Source organism: Trachypithecus francoisi, unplaced genomic scaffold (genome assembly GCF_009764315.1).
Source record: "Trachypithecus francoisi isolate TF-2019V2 unplaced genomic scaffold, Tfra_2.0 Lachesis_group0, whole genome shotgun sequence".
NCBI classification, from domain to species: domain Eukaryota; kingdom Metazoa; phylum Chordata; class Mammalia; order Primates; family Cercopithecidae; genus Trachypithecus; species Trachypithecus francoisi.
The window spans coordinates 185,522,605-185,540,576 of NW_022681453.1; the positions used below are offsets into that span (position 1 = coordinate 185,522,605).

General features: G+C 44.8%; 1 protein-coding gene across 2 annotated transcripts; it reads left to right on the forward strand.

Annotated features, from left to right (window-relative positions):
* The first annotated feature begins 2,402 nt into the window (after positions 1 to 2,402).
* Positions 2,403 to 16,241, forward strand: ADIPOQ (adiponectin, C1Q and collagen domain containing). Of its 2 annotated transcripts, XM_033213008.1 has the most exons (4): positions 2,423 to 2,467; positions 11,680 to 11,795; positions 13,644 to 13,865; positions 14,787 to 16,241. In XM_033213008.1, the coding sequence occupies exons 3-4, from the start codon at positions 13,652 to 13,654 to the stop codon at positions 15,305 to 15,307; spliced, it is 735 nt and encodes a 244-aa protein (XP_033068899.1). In that variant the 5' UTR covers positions 2,423 to 2,467; positions 11,680 to 11,795; positions 13,644 to 13,651; the 3' UTR covers positions 15,308 to 16,241. The 2 variants fall into 2 exon arrangements, with proteins under 2 accessions (XP_033068898.1, XP_033068899.1); XM_033213007.1 differs by lacking the exon at positions 11,680 to 11,795 and having other exon boundaries at positions 2,403 to 2,467.
* Positions 16,242 to 17,972: the final 1,731 nt, after the last annotated feature.

A 17,972-nucleotide genomic window follows, 5' to 3' on the forward strand; every position in this document is an offset into this window, starting at 1 on the left:
TTCTAATGCCTCAGCCCCCCGAGTGGCTGGGATTACAAGTGCTTGCCACTATGCCCGGCTAATTTTTTTTGTATTTTTAGTGGAGACGGGGTTTCACCGTGTTGGTCAGGCTGGTCTCAAACTCCTGACCTCAAGTGATCCGCCTGCCTCAGCCTCCCAAAATGCTGGGATTACAGGCATGAGCTACTGTGCCTGGTCAAAGAAAATACTTTTTATGCCAGCCCTGAAACTACCCTGAAGCACATACATCAACCTTGAGGCCTCACAGTCTGTCAGGACGGGTGAAGGACATGAGGAATTAGAAAGCATAGGGATTTTGTAGTTAGACAGATCTGGTTCAAATCCTAGACTTGTGCCTTGAACAAATTACTTACCCTCATTGAACTCTAGGTTCATTATTTGTAAAATGAAAGACAATAATAGTTATCTCAAAAGGAAAGTTGAATATGATCATTCATTTATTCATTAATTCAACATTTATTATTGCCTACTTTGTGCCAGGTTCTGTTCTAGGAACTAAGGGATACAACTTTGAATAGGCAAAATCTCTGCTCTCCTGAAGTTTACTTTTTTTTTATTTTGAGACAGAGTTTCGCTCTTGTCACCCAGGCTGGAGCGCAATGGTGCACTCAGCTCACTGCAACCTCTACCTTCTGGGTTCAAGTGATTCTCCTGTCTCAGCCTCCCAAGTAGCTGGGACTACAGGCATGTGCCACCATGCCCGGCTATTTTTGCATTTTTAGTAGAGACAGAGTTTCACCATGTTGGCCAGTCTGGTCTCAAACTCTTGACTTCAGGTGATCTGCCTGTCTCGGCCTCCCAAAGTGCTAGGATTACAGGCATGAGCCACTGCACCTGACCTGAAGTTTATGTTCTAATAAGTAGCAACAGACAGTAACATAAACCAAAAATAAATAGGAAAACACCATAACAAAATAAAGCAGTGATATAATTGAGAATTGTTTCTATTTCCCTTTGTTGTCTTCTTGGTTCAATCAGCCTGCTGAACTATATGGAACCTCATTTTCGTGGGCCACTTATCTAAGCCAGGGGACCTTGGAAAGTCTCTCATGTCTCTAATCTCAATGGCCTAATGTGACTTCTCTTGAAATATTTGGACAATAGCAGGAAGCCAAGGCTTTAGATCAGATCTTTACTTTACTTTAATGGTGGATTTGACTTTACTGGTAGATTTTTAGGCTCTCTGTGGACTGCGGAGATGACATTTGGGGGGCAGGCAGACACTTGTGCTGCCTCTGTCTGAGAAAATTCTGTTTTGGATGTCTTGTTGAAGTTGTTGCTGACATCCTAAGCCCTTGCTGGGGTCATAATTTAATTCATCAGAATGTGTGGCTTGCAAGAACCGGCTCAGATCCTGCCCTTCAAAAACAAACCATCAGTGTGCCAAGGAAGTCCGAGGTGTTGAATGTTGCCACTTCAAGCCTAAACTTTCTAGGAACACCTAAGTGGGAGGCAGCTTCCAGTTCTCTCGGCCGCTTCTAGGCCAGAGCTGGGTTCCACAAGAGGCAGAATAGGCGTATATATGCTTAAGGAACTGGCAAAACAGGCTCTCTCTCTCTTTGTCTCTCTCTCTCTCTCTCACACACACACACATACACACACACACCCCAAGGTAGCTGTCAAAATCTTATGCTGAATTTTGGAACCAAAAAATCTTGAAAGATGGTATTCCAATATCACATTTTATGTAAGTTTTCTATTATATTAGATTCAAATTGCGATTTGAGGCCACAAGCTTTTAGAATTCAGGGCCTTTTTAACTTGCCAAGCCCCACACCACTCCAGGAACTTCCTCACAGCCCAGTTCTCAGAATTCATATGCAAAGTCTTTCCTAAATCTAGGGTCCAGGCCAGAGAGCGGAGGATGTGCTCCATTTCTTACCTGATTGCAGACCCTTTGAGAGTGCTCCCTTCTGAAGCACTTACTGTCTGAACTTACGCAGTCTCACACTTAATTACGCACAATGAGCAAGACTGTGATGTGATCATTGGTGTCCTGACTTATTTTAGGGCAAATCTATGGGAGGGGGAGGCCTCCTGGACCACTGAGATTTCATTTACATTAGGATGTTTCTCTGTCAGTTGCAGGAAAAAAAAATCTTGTTTTCCTGCTGTGGTTTTGACCTTTGCCTCATCTTCTGTTGCTGTTGTAGGAGGCAAAATAAGGGTCAAGGCGTGGAGACACAAGTGCTTTGACCGAAGCTCCACTTGGCTTCCCAAGCCCAAGCTGGGTTGCACCAGGTTCCCTAGGGTGGAGGCTGTGGGCAGCTGCCAGGGACATGTGCCTGCCCACCGGCCTCTGGCCCTCACTAAGCCAGCCAATGGGAAAGGACAATCGTGAGGTGGGGACTGCCTGCCCCCATGAGTACCAGGCTGTTGAGGCTGGGCCATCTCCTCCTCACTTCCATTCTGACTGCAGTCTGTGGTTCTGATTCCATACCAGAGGGTAAGAGCAATTCTGTGAAGTTCCAGGCTGGGTGAAGGGTGCATGCATAGCCTCTGTCTGGGATCACCCAGGCTTTCCTGGCCATAGCAGTGTGGGAGTGGATATAGGTGGATACTCTGGTCAGAGCAGCACTGGTGGAGGCAGGTATGCACTGGGCTTCTTCCTCAATTCTCCCACAACCCCAAGAGAGAAAGGGTTATTTCAGGCATTCGTTCTAAGATGCCTGGAACCATTCTGATTTTTCCCCATTCTCTCTGTGGCAGGATACCTACTGAGGAAAAGTTAGGGTCAGTGAGGTGGGAGGGTTTGTCCACAGATGAAGTCCAATTTGATTAAGGGGGACCAGGGAATACATTGCCTCTTAGCTTGACCAGGTAGGGCAAAGGAAGAAGCATATGTGAAGGCAGCTTGAGAAAAGTCAAGCTGAGTGCTGACTTCAGACCGGAATCCAGCTCTGCCACTTCATTCTATTCAGCAAATATTTACTGAGCAGATCCTATGGTCCAGACAGTGGGTTGGGTTCACGAGATACAATGATGACTGTGACATGTCTATAGATTTGGGGATATCTGTAGGTATGGGGATATCTTACAAGGTAATCAAGAGGTTCTAATGAGGCCAGGCATGGTGGCTCGCACCTGTAATCCCAGCACTTTGGGAGACCGAGGCGGGCGGATCACCTGAGGTCTGTAGTTCCAGACTAGCCTGATCAACATGGTGAAAACCCGCCTCCACTAAAAATACAAAAATAGCCGAGTGTGGTGGCAGGTGCCTGTAATCCCAGCTACTCGGGAGGCTGAGGCAGGAGAATCGCTTGAACCTGGGAGGCAGAGGTCACAGTAAGGTGAGATCCTGCCACTGCATTCCAGCCTGGGTGACAGAGCGAGACTTTGTGTCAGAAAGAAAGAAAGACAGAGAGAGGGAGGGAGGGAGGGAGGAAGGAAGGAAGGAAGGAAGGAAGGAAGGAGGAGGAAGGAAGGAAGGAAGGAAGGAAGGAGGAAGGAAGGAAGGAAGGAAGGAGGGAGGGAGGAAGGAAGGAAGGAAGGAAGGAAGGAAGGAAGGAAGGAAGGAAGGAAGGTAGGTTGGTTCTAATGAGATAAAATGAGAAGAGCCTGGCATATAGTTGGAACTTATGAAAAACTGTAATTAAAAAAACATTTTCTGACAGAAGAAACTGGATCTACCTGGTTTTTGTAAAGCCTAATCCCGGTCACCCCAGGGAGTGCTGTTTCTGAGGCGTCCTCATGGTTTTGAGCTGTAGATGGTGAAGGTCAGAGTGGGAGGGATTTTATAGGTTAGATCAGCCTCTCTTGTGTTAGAGGACGTGGATCCCTGGTCTGGAGAGGTTCTGGTTTTTAGATCAAGACTCGCAAAGGGTGGCACCAACTCACTCCTAGGGACTCCACTAGAAGGAAGGCCAGCTCTGCCTAATTCAGTTGGGGAGATGGGGGTACCTTTATGCTAGCAGAATATGTCAGAAGGAGCATGATGGTGTCAGCTTGGTTCAGGAGGGCCAGTGGTACACAGGGAGTCCTGCAGCTTCCTTAGCAGTCCCTGCTGCCACTCTTCCTTAAGTCTTGAGGAGTTTTTTGGCATAATCTAGGCTCACTGCAACTTCCGCCTCCCGGGTTCAAGCAATTCTCCTGCCTCAGTCTCCCAAGTAGCTGAGACTACAGGCATGCGCCACCACGCCCAGCTAATTTTTGTATTTTTAGTAGCGACGGGGTTTCACCATTTTGGCCAGGATTGTCTCAATCTCCTGACCTCATGTTCCACCTGCCTCAGCCTCCCAAAGTGCTGGTATTAAAGGCGTGAGCCACTGCGCCCAGCTGAGGAGTCTTAAGCCGAGATCACAGCATTGTACTCCAGCCTGGGTAAAAAGAACAAAATTACATCTCAAAAAAAAAAAAAAAAAAGAATAGACACAAGACTGGCTCCTTTTTTTTTTTTTTTTTCTGGGACAGGGTCTCACTCTGTCACTCAGGCTGGAGTGCAGTGGTGCAATCGCAGCTCACTGCAGCCTCGATTTCCTGGGCTCAAGTGACCCTCCCATCTTAGCCTCCTGAGTAGCTGGGACTACAGGTGTGTGCCACCATGCCTGCCTAATTTTTTAAAATTTTTTGTAGAGACAGGGTCTCACTATGTTGGCTGGGCTGGCCTCAAACTCCTGGGCTCAGCAGTCTTCCCATCTCAGCCTCCCAAAGGGCTGGGATTATATCCTTGCTCTTTTTAAGGTGGCTGCAGGGACAAACTTTCCACTACTTGTCAAGCCAGTGTACCGGTGGCCCCAGCCATATGGCTAAAGTCAAGCCAGCGGACCGGTGGCCCCAGACATACGGCTAAAGTCAAGCCAGTGGACCGGTGGCCCCAGCCATACAGCTAAAGTCAAGAGGTGATGTCTTTTGGAGAGTAGATGCTGTCAATCAGGAATTTCCATCAGAAACGCCATCATGTGGAGAGAGACTTATCCTAAAAATGTGGTGGTGGGGGATGCTCTGTTTTATTAGTTCCTTGAGAGTACGTGTGTGTGTGTGTGTGCGTGCTCATGTGGATGGGTGTGTATTGTGTGTGGGGGTGGTGCATATGTGTGTGGATGTGTGGATGTGGTGTGTGGGTGTGCACGTGCGTAGGTGGAGGTGTGTGTATGGGTGCGGGTAGGTGTGTGTGTTGGGCATGGAGATATTGACAGCTCTCCCAGAGCTGAGTGAAGGCTCTCGGGCAAAACTCCTGGGAGCTAGGCAAAGCTGAGTTGATTCCTGGTTATGCCATTTATTATTGGGTTGCACCGTGTGAAACTGCCAATATTCTACATTTTGACTTTTATGTATTTTTATTTATTTTTTTTTTGAGATAGAGTTTCACTCTTGTCACCTAGGCTGGAGTGCAGCGGCACAATCTCGGCTCACTGCAACCTCTGCCTCATGGGTTCAAGTGATTCTCCTGCCTCAGCCTCCCAAGTAGCTGGAATTACAGGCGCCCACCATCATGCCCGACTAATTTTTGTATTTTTAGTAGAGACGGGGTTTCACCATGTTGGCCAGGCTGGTCTGAAACTCCTGACCTCAGGTAGTCCACACACCTTGGCCTCCCAAAGTGCTGGGATTACAGGCATAAGTCACTGTGCCCAGCCTATTTTGACTTTTAAAAATGGGAGTTTGATATAATTCAATCCAGTGGTTGAATTAGCTAGCATCTTTCTCTCTCCAAGTCTCCCGTTCTCCTACATGTTAGAGTCAAAAGCAGGGCTATGGGAAGATTAAGTAAAATCAATTTTGAAAATGCCTTATGAAAATTCCACTCCAAGGAACTCGCGCCAGCGTCAGTGTTTTCATGTTCCTCATCTCACATGATCACATTTAGTGGATTAGGAAGCTGAGTCTGAGAAGCTCCGTGTGATGCTTTCGGAGGCCCTGTGACGTGATGGAAAGCTCACTGGTTTGGAAGTCAGAACGGAGTCACTCAGGGATCGTTTCCTTAATCTGTCAGTTTCCTCATCTCTAAAGTTGGGGTCATTTCTTTCCTTCATGGAGTTATTGTAAAGATGAAAATAAATAGTGTGTAAAATCTAGCATGGTAGCTGGCTTCTATAGTGCATTCCTACTCCTTCCCTTCAGCCTTCCCATTTGTAAAAGCAAGGCAGGAGGGAAGTGATTTTGGGGGCCCCTTTTGACTCTGACATTTGAGGATTTTGTATGCTTTGTTTTGAGACAGAGTCTTGCTCTGTCACCCAGGCTGGAGTGCAGCTCACCTCAAATTCCGCCTCCCAGGATCAAGCGATTCTTATGTCTCAACCTCCTGAGTACCTGGGATTACAGGCAGGCGCCACCACCCCCAGCTATCTTTTTTTTTTTTTTTTTTGTATTTTCAGTAGAGACGGGGTTTCGCCATATTGGCCAGGCTGGTCTTGAACTCCTGACTTCATGTGACCCACCCATCTCAGCCTCCCAAAGTGCTGAGATTACAGGTGTGAGCTACTGTGCCTGGCCAATTTTGTGTGCTTTAATGCTCTTTTCTGCTGGAAGAATTAGCACCAGGTTTAGTGACCTCTTTCCCCCATACAGCTCTGCCTCCTGCCAGTCCCAGAGGGGACCCTGTCCCTACATTTCGCAGGATTCTGCTGTTGCAACTGAAATTCCAGTAGGTCAAAGTGAAATTTCTCATACATTTTAACACGAAGATAAACGATCACAGTATGGCCCTTGAGGATCCTGAGAACATCATGGTCATCCCCTTGTATAATTTTAACGGCAGACAAATCCATGCCTGTGTGAGGTTTGCCAGGAAAGCCAGTGCAGGAGAAAACCAGAACAGCCATTTGGACTTCAGATCACACCTCTGCCCTCTTTTACTTGATATCTTTGGGCAGAAATTACTGAACCTGTTTGGTCCTCGGATTTCTTCTGTGGGAATTGCATCCTACCTCTGGGAGTTGTGTGGTCACATTGAGGTTAAAGGGGTGATGGCCGTGTAGCAGTGGTCCATACCTATTTGTTTGCTTCCTTTCTCTTCACTGACGTGTGGAGCACTTTATGAGTTTATAAAATACTTCTTCATACTTTCTATCAATTGGTTCTCACAATGCTATTGTGAGATAGGTTAAATGAGGATTATTGTCCCACATTTATAGGCAAAGAGCATGAAGTTGGGGAGGTTGAATGAAGGCTGGAAATTCACCCAGAGAGTGAGTTAGGTGACGCCTAGACTAGAAGCCAGGTCACTTGCTTCATAATCTGCAAGTTTTTTTTTTTCTTTTTTCTTTTTTTTTAATTGAGATACAGTTTTGCTTTTGTTGCACAGGCTGGAGTACAACGGTGCGATCTCAGATCATTGCAACTGCTGCCTCCCAGGTTCAAGCAATTCTCCTGCCTCAGCCTCCCGAGTAGCTGGGATTATAGGCATGCACCACCATGCCTGGCTAATTTTGTGTTTTTAGTAGAGACAGGGGTTCACCATGTTGGTCAGGCTGGTCTCAAACTCCGGACCTCAGGTGATCCTCCCTCCTCGGCCTCCCAAAGTGCTGAGATTACAGTGGAAGTCTTTTTATGCTACTTTTTTCTTGTATCCCTCACCCCATGGGGTGGAATATTGAAAAGCAGGATGTGTGACCACAATACTTTTCTCCTCCTGGACTATGTCAAGAGTCTGTTATTGGGTTCTGAAGACCAGAGTTTAATTTCCTGTCTCTCAAAATAGTTGTGAGAATTGAATGAGATACCAAGGGAGGAAAGCGTTTCAGTATTTTCAAAAATTTTAAAAGTCCGCAAAAATTTTAGTTTTAATACAGATAAAATAGATCCCTTTATTTTATAAAAAGTAACAAAATTTGTTATTTAACAGCTATGTTGTTTATTAATTTTGCCTTTTTGTATGCTGCCAGGGAAGAAATATTAAGAAATCTTAAATTGATTATGGTGAATCAGAAGGTCTGCCTGGATTTTTTATTGCTCTAACTGACAGCTAATCATACAATCTCAAATTTTTTTAAATGACATTTCAAGGGTGTACTTAGCTGCGTAACTGCTTCGTTGCCAAAAGCTTTGTCACCAAAAATAATTAAGCAGATGCCTGAGTTACTAAAGGACACATAACAGAGTTGAGACTTAGGAACTTTTGGTGCCATGCTAAGTCCACAGGGACACAACAAATAGCATTTTACAAAGGCAAAGAATTGTGACACTTGAGATTTAGCTTCTTGATCCATGTAAAAGTTTTCTTTATAGGCATAATTGAGTTTTAGATCATAGTACTCAATATTACTTAGTAATAATTTTTTTTTGATAGAAATAGAGTGTAACAGGCTGGGCACAGTGGCTCACGCCTGTAATCCCAGCACTTTGGGAGGCCGAGGCGGGTGGATCACTTGAGGTCAGGAGTTTGAGACCAGCCCGGCCAACATGGTGAAATCCCATCTCTACTAAAAATACAAAAAAATTAGCTGGGTGTGGCTGTGGATGCCTGTAATCCCAGCTACTTGGGAGGGTGAGGCAGGAGGCGCTTGAACCCGGGAGGCGGAGGTTGCAATTAGCTGAGATGGCGCCACTGCACTCCAGCCTGGCCCACAAAGCGAGACTCCACCTCAGAGAGAGAGAGAGAGAGAGAGAGAGAGAGGAAGGAAGGAAAGAAGGAAGGAAGGAAAGGAGGCAGGGAGGGAGGGAGGGAAACAAAGTGTAGCAATGGCAATATCTAAAAAAACAGATATTTTTATATGTTTGTAATTTTATATATATGACCCCAACTTTAGAGATGAGGACACTGAGAGATTAAGGAAATGATCCCTGAGAGACTCTGTTCTGACTTCTAAATCAGTGAGCTTTCTATCATATCACGGTGCCTCCGAAAGCGTTACACAGAACTTTCTAGTGTCAGCTTCCTAATCCGCTAAACGGGATTATATGAGGTGAGGAACATGAGAATGCTGACATTGGTGAGGGTTTCTTGGAGTACAATTTTCATGTGGTATTTTTAAAACTTATTCTACTTAGTCTTCCCAAAGCCCTGCTTTTGACTCTAACATGTAGGAGAACCTGAGACTTGGAGAGGGCAAGATGCGAGCGACAGAGCAAGACTCCGTCTCCAAATAAATAAATAAGTAAAATAAAAAAGAACACAAATAATTCTGAAAGAATTTTTTTTTTGAAAATTAGGCATGTTTGCACTGGTCTTCAATTGTTATTAATTGCCGATTTCCCACCCAGAATTAAGTTGGAATGCAACTTTCCTTTTCAATCGGAGTCCGTTCTTAGTCTTGGAAACTTCCGAGGCTCCTGTGCTCATCCTGCTCTTGTATTTCCAGCACCTCTACCCCATGCCACTGTCATGGAACCTAGGCTGATTGCACCTATTAGTGGAGAAATCTGTCCATAATACTGAAATGTGGGCACAAAGGGTGTTCCCTTAAGGTAGGAGAAAGGGATCTTTATTTTTATCAAAGGGGGAGGAGCCAGAAAACTCCAGAGACCCCTGAGTTTGTCCTCTCTCCAAGGTTTTGGGGTAAGCCCCCAGTCACCCTTTATCTCTGGGGCCTTCTTTAGCTGCCTCCACCCATTCACAAATTCTGGATTCTCTCCTCTCCTCCTGTTTCCCAGTGGAAAAGGATGGAGCCTCACAGATTCTTCCCATTTCTGGAGAAAAACACGCATGGAGCTCAAAGTTCTTCTCAGTTTTATTGCCGAAGCCATAATAAGAAAAGGCAGAGCTGGCAAGCTGTCAGGAAGTTTAAAGATGCGTGAAATCTTTAAAGTCTCAGAACAAGAATTCTCCTAAAATACAAAAGGGGCTTTGCTGGTCTCTCCTTGGCTTCTCATGTAGCTCACCTCTTTTTTCTTATCTTGAGACTAGTCAAACCTAAGCTGTTTCTCATTTTATTTCCAGCAGCTATTGAGAACACGCTCCTGAACTCTTCAAATTCAGTAGAGGGCGACAAATGTACATATAAATGATAGTAGCGGGTCTTAAATAGACTCATGACACCTAAAAGGGCAGCACCTGAGTCTGATTGCACCTGTTTCTGTTGCTGTTTCTGTCTCTCTTCTCTCTGTCTGCCATTTCATTCTCAATTGTTACTTTACTTACAAGATCATATTAGAACCTGATGTTTGATAAATAATGCATCAGATCTATAGTGAAGGAAAAAATGCAGTTAAAGTTGTTGTAACAGCTAGTCTTCAAGTAGGGAGAAATCATTTGAGTACCTTAGGTCACAGCTTACATCAAAACAAAAAATCAGAGCTACATTAAAGAGTGAAATTTTAACTATATCAAACAATAGAAAAAAACAGAAGAAATTTGAATATTTACTAAATCTTAGCATGAATAACAACTACTTAACACTTAGAGGCAAGGGCTGGGTGTGGTAGCTTATGCCTTTAATCCCAGCACTTTGGGAGCCCAAGGCGGGAGGATCTCCTGAGGTCCGGAATTTGAGAGTAGCCTGACCAACGTGGTGAAACCCCATCTCTACTAAAACATGCAAAAATTAGCCGGGAGTGGTGGTGCATGCCTGTAATCTCAGCTACTTAGGAGGCTAAGGCATAGGAATCGCTTGAACCCGGGAGGTGGAGGCTGTAGTGAGCCCAGATTGTGCCACTGCACTTCAGCCTGGGTGACAGAGTGAAACCCTCTCTCAAAAAAAAAAAAAAAGCGGCCAGGTGCGGTGGCTCAAGCCTGTAATCCCAGCACTTTGGGAGGCCGAGACGGGCGGATCACAAGGTCAGGAGATCGAGATCATCCTGGCTAAGCCGGCGAAACCCCGTCTCTATTAAAAAATACAAAAAAAAAAAACTAGCCGGGCAAGGTGGCGGGCGCCTATAGTCCCAGCTACTCGGGAGGCTGAGGCAGGAGAATGGCGTGAACCCGAAAGGCGGAGCTTGCAGTGAGCTGAGATCCGGCCACTGCACTCCAGTCTGGGCGACAGAGCAAGACTCCGTCTCAAAAAAAAAAAAAAAAGGAAACTAGAGCTGTGAGGTACCATTATTTCTTTTGCTCACTAAACTGACAACACACACATGTTTTTTATAATACCCAAAGCTAATGAGGGTAGTTAAGGTATGCCCTTTTATACACACACTAATGTATAACATATACTGCCATGTGGGGATATGTTTCAGGAGACTTAAAACTGTACATAACTTTTGGTCCAGTAATTTACTTCTGGGAATCTGTCATAACAGAGTAATAATCTTGGGGAAAGGTATATACTTAAGGATATTTAAAATATTATTTAAAAATCAAAGTATAATTTCTTAAAGAATATAAAATAATATTTAAAAATGAAAATATGCTAGAAGTTTGATGCAATATAAATGGTCGAATATATATTGATTATATCCACTTACTAGACTAGCACTCTGAGACATTACAAATAGTGATTATAAAAACTAGAAAATGACAAGGGAAAAATAGAGGAATAAAGTTTTACATAAAGTATGATTTCCACTATGTTTAAAAATAAACAGAGACATTCTTGGGGTTGAGGATTGTTTTCTTTTCTGTCATTTCCAAAGAACTACATAACTACTATTTTTAATGAACTATATATGTAATATATACATATAGTGTATATGTATATACAAATTTTATCTCATGTATGTGATAAAGATGAAAGATGAGTGGTTGTGCCACGTGAAGAGGGCAGTATAGCGCCCAGGTAATGGAGCATAAGAGTGGGATTCCAGATACCAGGCGAATCACGGTCTTTCTTCCATCCCTCACAGAGGAAGAGGTTTGTCTTCAACAAATCTTCAGTTGTCCTGAAGACAAACCTAATTCTGGAGACTTCATATAATCTAGAATAGACAAGCAAACTGATGAAAAATAGTGAATCTTTAAGGTAAAATAAAGCACATGGACTACACTTTGTTTAGAATCAGATTCTTGGGATTAGCCACATTAACCCACAGAGGGTCGTACTGTTGCCTCTAATCCAGGATCCTAGGGTCTGTTTCTCTCTGTGAGATGCTTTCTCCCAACCCCTTGGTGAGAGTGGGAAGACTAAGACCTCAGCAATCAGAGGTGGGGGCCTAAGATCCCCCTAAGATCAGAGGCAGAATCTGAGAGGGGATAAAAGTCCCTATACCTGTATTGGGCCCTTTTCTGGGAGGGGGATATTGAAGAATGATTTTGAGATAGGGAGTCCTTTGACTACCTGTGCCACTTGAGCTGTTTGCTAGGGCTCCAGAATACATGTTTCAAATACGTTCCCCACTCCCTCCTTCCTTCCCTCTTCCACTCTTCCGTTTTTCTTCCTTTCTTCTTTTCCTTTCTCCTTCCTTTCCTTTCTCTGGCTCTCTCATGATTTCTTTTCCTCATTATAAAAGTACTTATTTAGTCCTTACTCTGCTATTAGTGTGTTAGTCTTTGCCCCCTGGTTCTTGCTGTTTAATGGAGAAATGGGTGAGTGAAACAGAAATTACAGCAGAGTGCAATAGAGCATAATAGAGCTAAGCTAGGTGTATAAATCCATTCTCACACTGCTATGAAAAACTACTTGAGACTGTGTAATTTATAAAGAAAAGAGGTTTAATTGACTCACAGTTCCACAGGTGGTACAGGGGGCATGGCTGGGGAGCCCTCAGATAACTTACAATCATGGTGGAAGAGCGAAGGGGAAGCAAGCACATTATATGGCGGCAGGAGAGGGAGTGAGAGAGAGGGGGGAGAGAGAGAGAGGGGGGAGAGAGAGAGAGAGAGAGAGAGAGAGAGAGAGAGAGCACATATAGGGGAAGTGCTACACACTTTCAACCAGATCTTGTGATAATTCACCTACTATCATGAGAACAGCAAGGGGGAAGTCAGCCTCCATGATTCCATAACCTCCTACCAGGCCCCTTCTCCAACACATGTCGACATGATATTTGGGTGGGGACACAGACCCAAACTATATTACCAGGGCACTGGAGAAACACAGAGGTGAAAGAACAAACCAAGGAGTGAGATGGAGAAGAAGGAGGACTTCCTGAAAGAGATGACATCCGAACTGGGCCCTGAATAGAGATTAGACAGGGGAGGAGGGGCAGCTAAAGGTGGCCCAGGCAAACAAAGGGCCAGTGGATATGTTCATGGGATGATGTGTCTCTTGTTGTCTGTTTAACTCAAGATGAGTCTCTCTCTCTCTCTCTCTCTGTGTGTGTGTGTGTGCAAATGTAATATACCAAACGGTCAAACATGTGCCCCAGGAAAGGGGTAGAGGAAGAAAGAATGAGAGAGTAAGAAGGAGGAATAGACACAGAAAATGAGAGAAAAGAGGGGAAAGAAAAAGAAGAAAGGAGCCAGGGGAGAGAAGCTGGTTAGCACTGATTGGAGCAATCTGTGTCATCATATTTGGGAAACTCAAGGATGGATTCTTGGCAAGTCGACTCTTGGAGCTTTCCCTATGCTTGGTCCTGTGCTCAGATATGGAAAAATTAGAGAAGTGTCTGTACAATCACTGAATTCATAATCTTGCTGAGGAAAGGAGACTACACACAGAAATAATGTTAAGTATTACAAATTTGGGGGCAGAAGGAGATTAAGGTGGGCTTCAATATTCAGAAAAGTCTTCCTGGAAGAGTTGAATACTGAGAAAGCAGCTCCTAGAAGTGGACTCTGCTGAGGTGGATGGAGTCCTGTGTAGGTATCAACTGGGTGTGCTGTGTGGGGTCTGTCTCTCCATGACTGACAGTGCACATGTGGATTCCAGGGCTCAGGATGCTGTTGCTGGGAGCTGTTCTACTGCTATTAGCTCTGCCCAGTCATGGCCAGGATACCACAACTCAAGGGCCCGGAGTCCTCCTTCCTCTGCCCAAGGGGGCCTGCACAGGTTGGATGGCAGGCATCCCAGGGCATCCAGGCCATAATGGGGTCCCAGGTCGTGATGGCAGAGATGGCACCTCTGGCGAGAAGGGTGAGAAAGGAGATCCAGGTAAGAATGTTTTTGGCTTCTTTCATCACATACCTCCTTGACTGATATAAACTATATGAAGGCATTCGTTATTAACTAAGGCCTAGACACAGGGAGAAAGCAAAGCTTTTTTATGTAAACCATAAGTGACTAGAAGTGGATTTGAGGTTGGTCTTCCAAGGATGAGAATGGGTGATGCCTCTACAATCAAGACTTTGACTTTGCTGCATCTGTATGTCCTCTTCCATTCCCTTTCCCATCTTCACCCTCATCCTTATTCCCAATGCATTCATATTCTGATTCCTCTTTCTGTCTAGCTAACTTCTATTCCATCCAGTGGCATTCAACCACATTTACTGCACACCTGCACACCCCCTGAAGGGCACAATCCTGCCTTTGGGGAACTCTTGATCTAGGTAAGATGTCTAATGTGCAAGGCTCTGTTGGTGGTTACTACAAGAAAGTCTACTCTAAAAATGTCAAACTGAATGTGAACGAGTATTCAAAGTATGGAGCATAGAGAAAGTGTACTCACCATGGACCTGGAAGAAGAATGAAAGCTTCAAGGAGGAAGCAGAGCTTCAACTAGGCCTTGAATGATGGATAGACAGAATAGAGGAGGAGAGACATCCTAGATGGAGGGGGTAGAATTGCAAAACCAGGGTTGATGGTGCCAGCACATAAAGGGCTGGCAGGGTGGAGGGTCTATGATAGAGACCTATAGGAGATAAAGATGGAGTTGAGTTTATGGTAGCCTGCCTGTCTGTGGGAGATATAGAAGGAGGAGGTAACATCTCTCTCCTTTTGGGAGCTCTTATTGGTTTCTTGCTCTATAAGTCAAGAAGGTTGTGAGTGGGAGCCACACGGATGGTAATTTAGGCTGTAACCAACCTAGGCAGGAGTTCTATTCTTTGTGGTCACTGAGGTCTTCTCATTCCTTAGGTCTTATTGGTCCTAAGGGAGACACTGGTGAAACTGGAGTAACCGGGGCTGAAGGTCCCCGAGGCTTTCCGGGAATCCAAGGCAGGAAAGGAGAACCTGGAGAAGGTGCCTATGTATACCGCTCAGCATTCAGTGTGGGATTGGAGACCTACGTTACTGTCCCCAACATGCCCATTCGCTTTACCAAGATTTTCTACAATCAGCAAAACCACTATGATGGCTCCACTGGTAAATTCCACTGCAACATTCCTGGGCTGTACTATTTTGCCTACCACATCACAGTCTATATGAAGGATGTGAAGGTCAGCCTCTTCAAGAAGGACAAGGCTATGCTCTTCACCTATGACCAGTACCAGGAAAATAACGTGGACCAGGCCTCCGGCTCTGTGCTCCTGCATCTGGAGGTGGGCGACCAAGTCTGGCTCCAGGTGTATGGGGAAGGAGAGCGTAATGGACTCTATGCTGATAATGACAATGACTCCACCTTCACAGGCTTTCTTCTCTACCACGACACCAACTGATCACTACTAACTCAGAGCCTTGTCCCAGGCCAAACAGCGCCAAAGTCAATTAAAGTCTTTCAGTACGGTTAGGAGATTGACTATTATTTAGTTGGAGGTCTTTGAATATTATTCATTGATTCACTCATTCATGTATTCATTCATTCATTCATGTATTCATTCATTCATCAAGTAACTTTAAAAAAATCACATGCTATGTTCCCAGTCCTGGGGAGTTTCAGAAACATGACCAGATAACTGACTAGAAAGAAGCAGTTGACAGTGCTCTTTTGTGCCCACTGTTTCTCCCGATGCTCGTATCACTCCTGTAAAGCACAGGGAACAAGCTTTCTCCTGTTTTTACAGATTGCGTCCCGAGGCTGAGAGAGTTAAGTGAATGTCTAAGGTCACACAAGTATTAAATGACAGTGCTAGAAATCAAACCCGGAGCTGTGGGCTTTGCTCACTAGACCGTGCCCTTTTATAGAAGCACGTGGTCTCTTTGGAGTGTTGGTAGGTATCTGTTGCCCACCTCACCTGAGACCCATTGAATTTGCCTTTCCCCTTCCATCTCCCACAGACAGGCAGGCTCCCATAAATTCAACTCCATCTTTATCTCCTATAGGTCTCTATCATAGACCCTCTACCCTGCCAGCCCGTTCTGTGCTGGCACCATCAACCCTGGTTTTGCAATTCAAAAGGCAAACTTCCTCCAGCAGAGCTCCCTCAGAGAAAGTGGTTCTGTGATGAAGTCCTGTCTTGAAAGGACTACTACTCAGTGGCCCCTGCACTACTCTACTTTTACCTATGTCCCTTCTCATGCTCTTCCCTCCAACTGGGAAAGGCAGCTCCATCTCAACGTGCTGAACTCATCCCTGTTCCTCAAGGCCGCCTGGCCAGGAGCTTCTCTGATGTGATAGCCTCCCCAGCTTTTTTTTTTTTTTTTTTTTTTTTTTGAGATGGAGTCTCACTCTATCACCCAGTCTGGAGTACAGTGACATGATCTCAGCTCACTGCAGCCTCCTTCTCCTGGGTCCAAGCAATTCTGGTGCCTCAGCCTCCCAAGTAGCTGAGACTACAGGCTCACACCACCATACCTGGCTAATTTTTGTATTTTTGGTAGAAATGGGGTTTCGCCATGTTGGCCAGGCTGGTCTGGAACTCCTGGCCTAGGTGATCCACCCACCTAGACCTCCCAAAATGCTGGGATTACAGGTGTGAGCCACTGTGCTCACTCGATATCTCACTTTTTTTTTTGCCCTGCATGAGAGTCCAGGGTGTGAGGAACACCTCCCACCAGGCTAGAGGCAACTGTCCAGGAAGGACTGTGCTCCCTTCACCTCTGAATCCCTCGTAAATGCCTCATGAAGACCAATCTCTTGAATCCCGTATCTACCCAGAATTAACTCCATTCGAGTCTCAGCGTGTAACCAGTTTTATCCACAGAAACTTTTTCATTTTAGGACATCCCTGGTTTTAAGTATACAATCCTCGTTCAGCTGGACAATATGAATCTTTTCCACTGAAGTTCGGGAGGACTATGATTTTCAGAACACTTAAAGAATTTTCCATTAAGAAGGTAGCTTGAGCCTGAAATGCAAAACCCATGGAGGAATTTTGAAGCCATTCTTCCCTTGAGTACCAACAGGGTCAGGGAAGACTGGGCCTCCTGAATTTATTCTTTTTCTTTAAGAATTACAGGTTGAGGTAGTTGATGGTGGTAAACATTCTATCAGGAGACAGTAACTCCAGTGATGCTTTTCAAAGATTTTAGCAAAAACTGAGTTAATAGCATTCTCTATCAATATATAAAAAAACCTATTTTTTTTTTTTGCTTACAGTTTTAAATTCTGACTAATAATTCTCTCGTTTATGTGTATTGCTAATCATTAAGGTATTATTTTTTCCACATAAAAAGCTTTGTCTTTTAAAATGCTTGCATATTATTTTCTTTTCTTTTCTTTCTTTCCTCTTTCTTTCTTTCTTTTTCTTTCTTTTCCTTCCTTCCTTCCCTCCCTCCCCCGCTCCCTCCCTCCATCTTTCTTTCTTTCTTCCTTCCTTCCTTCCTTCCTTCTTTCTTTCTCTCTCTCTTTCTTTCTTTCTTTCTTTCTTTCTTTTCCTTCCTTCCTTCCTTCCCTCCCCCGCTCCTTCCCTCCTTCCTTCTTTCTTTCTTTCTTTCTCTCTCTCTCTCTCCTTCCTTCCTTCCTTCCTTCCTCTCTCTCTCCTTCCTTCCTTCTTTTTTTTTTTTTAGATAGAGTCTCACTCTGTCACCAGGCTGGAGTACAGTGGCTTGATCTTGGCTCACTGCAACCTCCACCTCCCAGGTTTAAGCGACTCTCCTGCCTCAGTGACTCTCCTGCCTCAGCCTCCCGAGTAGCTGGGACTACTGGCACACGCCACCACACCTGGCTAATTTTTGTATTTTTAGTAGAGACAGGGTTTCACCATGTTGGCCAGGATGTTCTGGATCTCCTGACCTCGTGATCTGCCCACTTCAGCCTCCCAAAGTGCTGGGATTACAAGCGTGAGCCACTGCGCTTGGCCTTGCATATTATTTTCTACAAATAAAGATACTATCCAGCATTAAACATAAAAACACTTGCTGCACATCACTTTTTGCGTTTTTTTTTTTTTTTCTTTGAGATGGTGTCTCACTCTGTCGCCCAGACTAGAGTGCAGTGGCGCA

Coding starts and splice junctions, on each gene's coding strand:
- ADIPOQ (XM_033213007.1), top strand. CDS start 13,652: ATGCTGTTGCTGGGAGCTGTTCTACTGCTATTAGCTCTGCCCAGTCAT. Junction 13,866..14,786: donor GGGTGAGAAAGGAGATCCAG/GTAAGAATGTTT, acceptor CTCATTCCTTAG/GTCTTATTGGTCCTAAGGGA.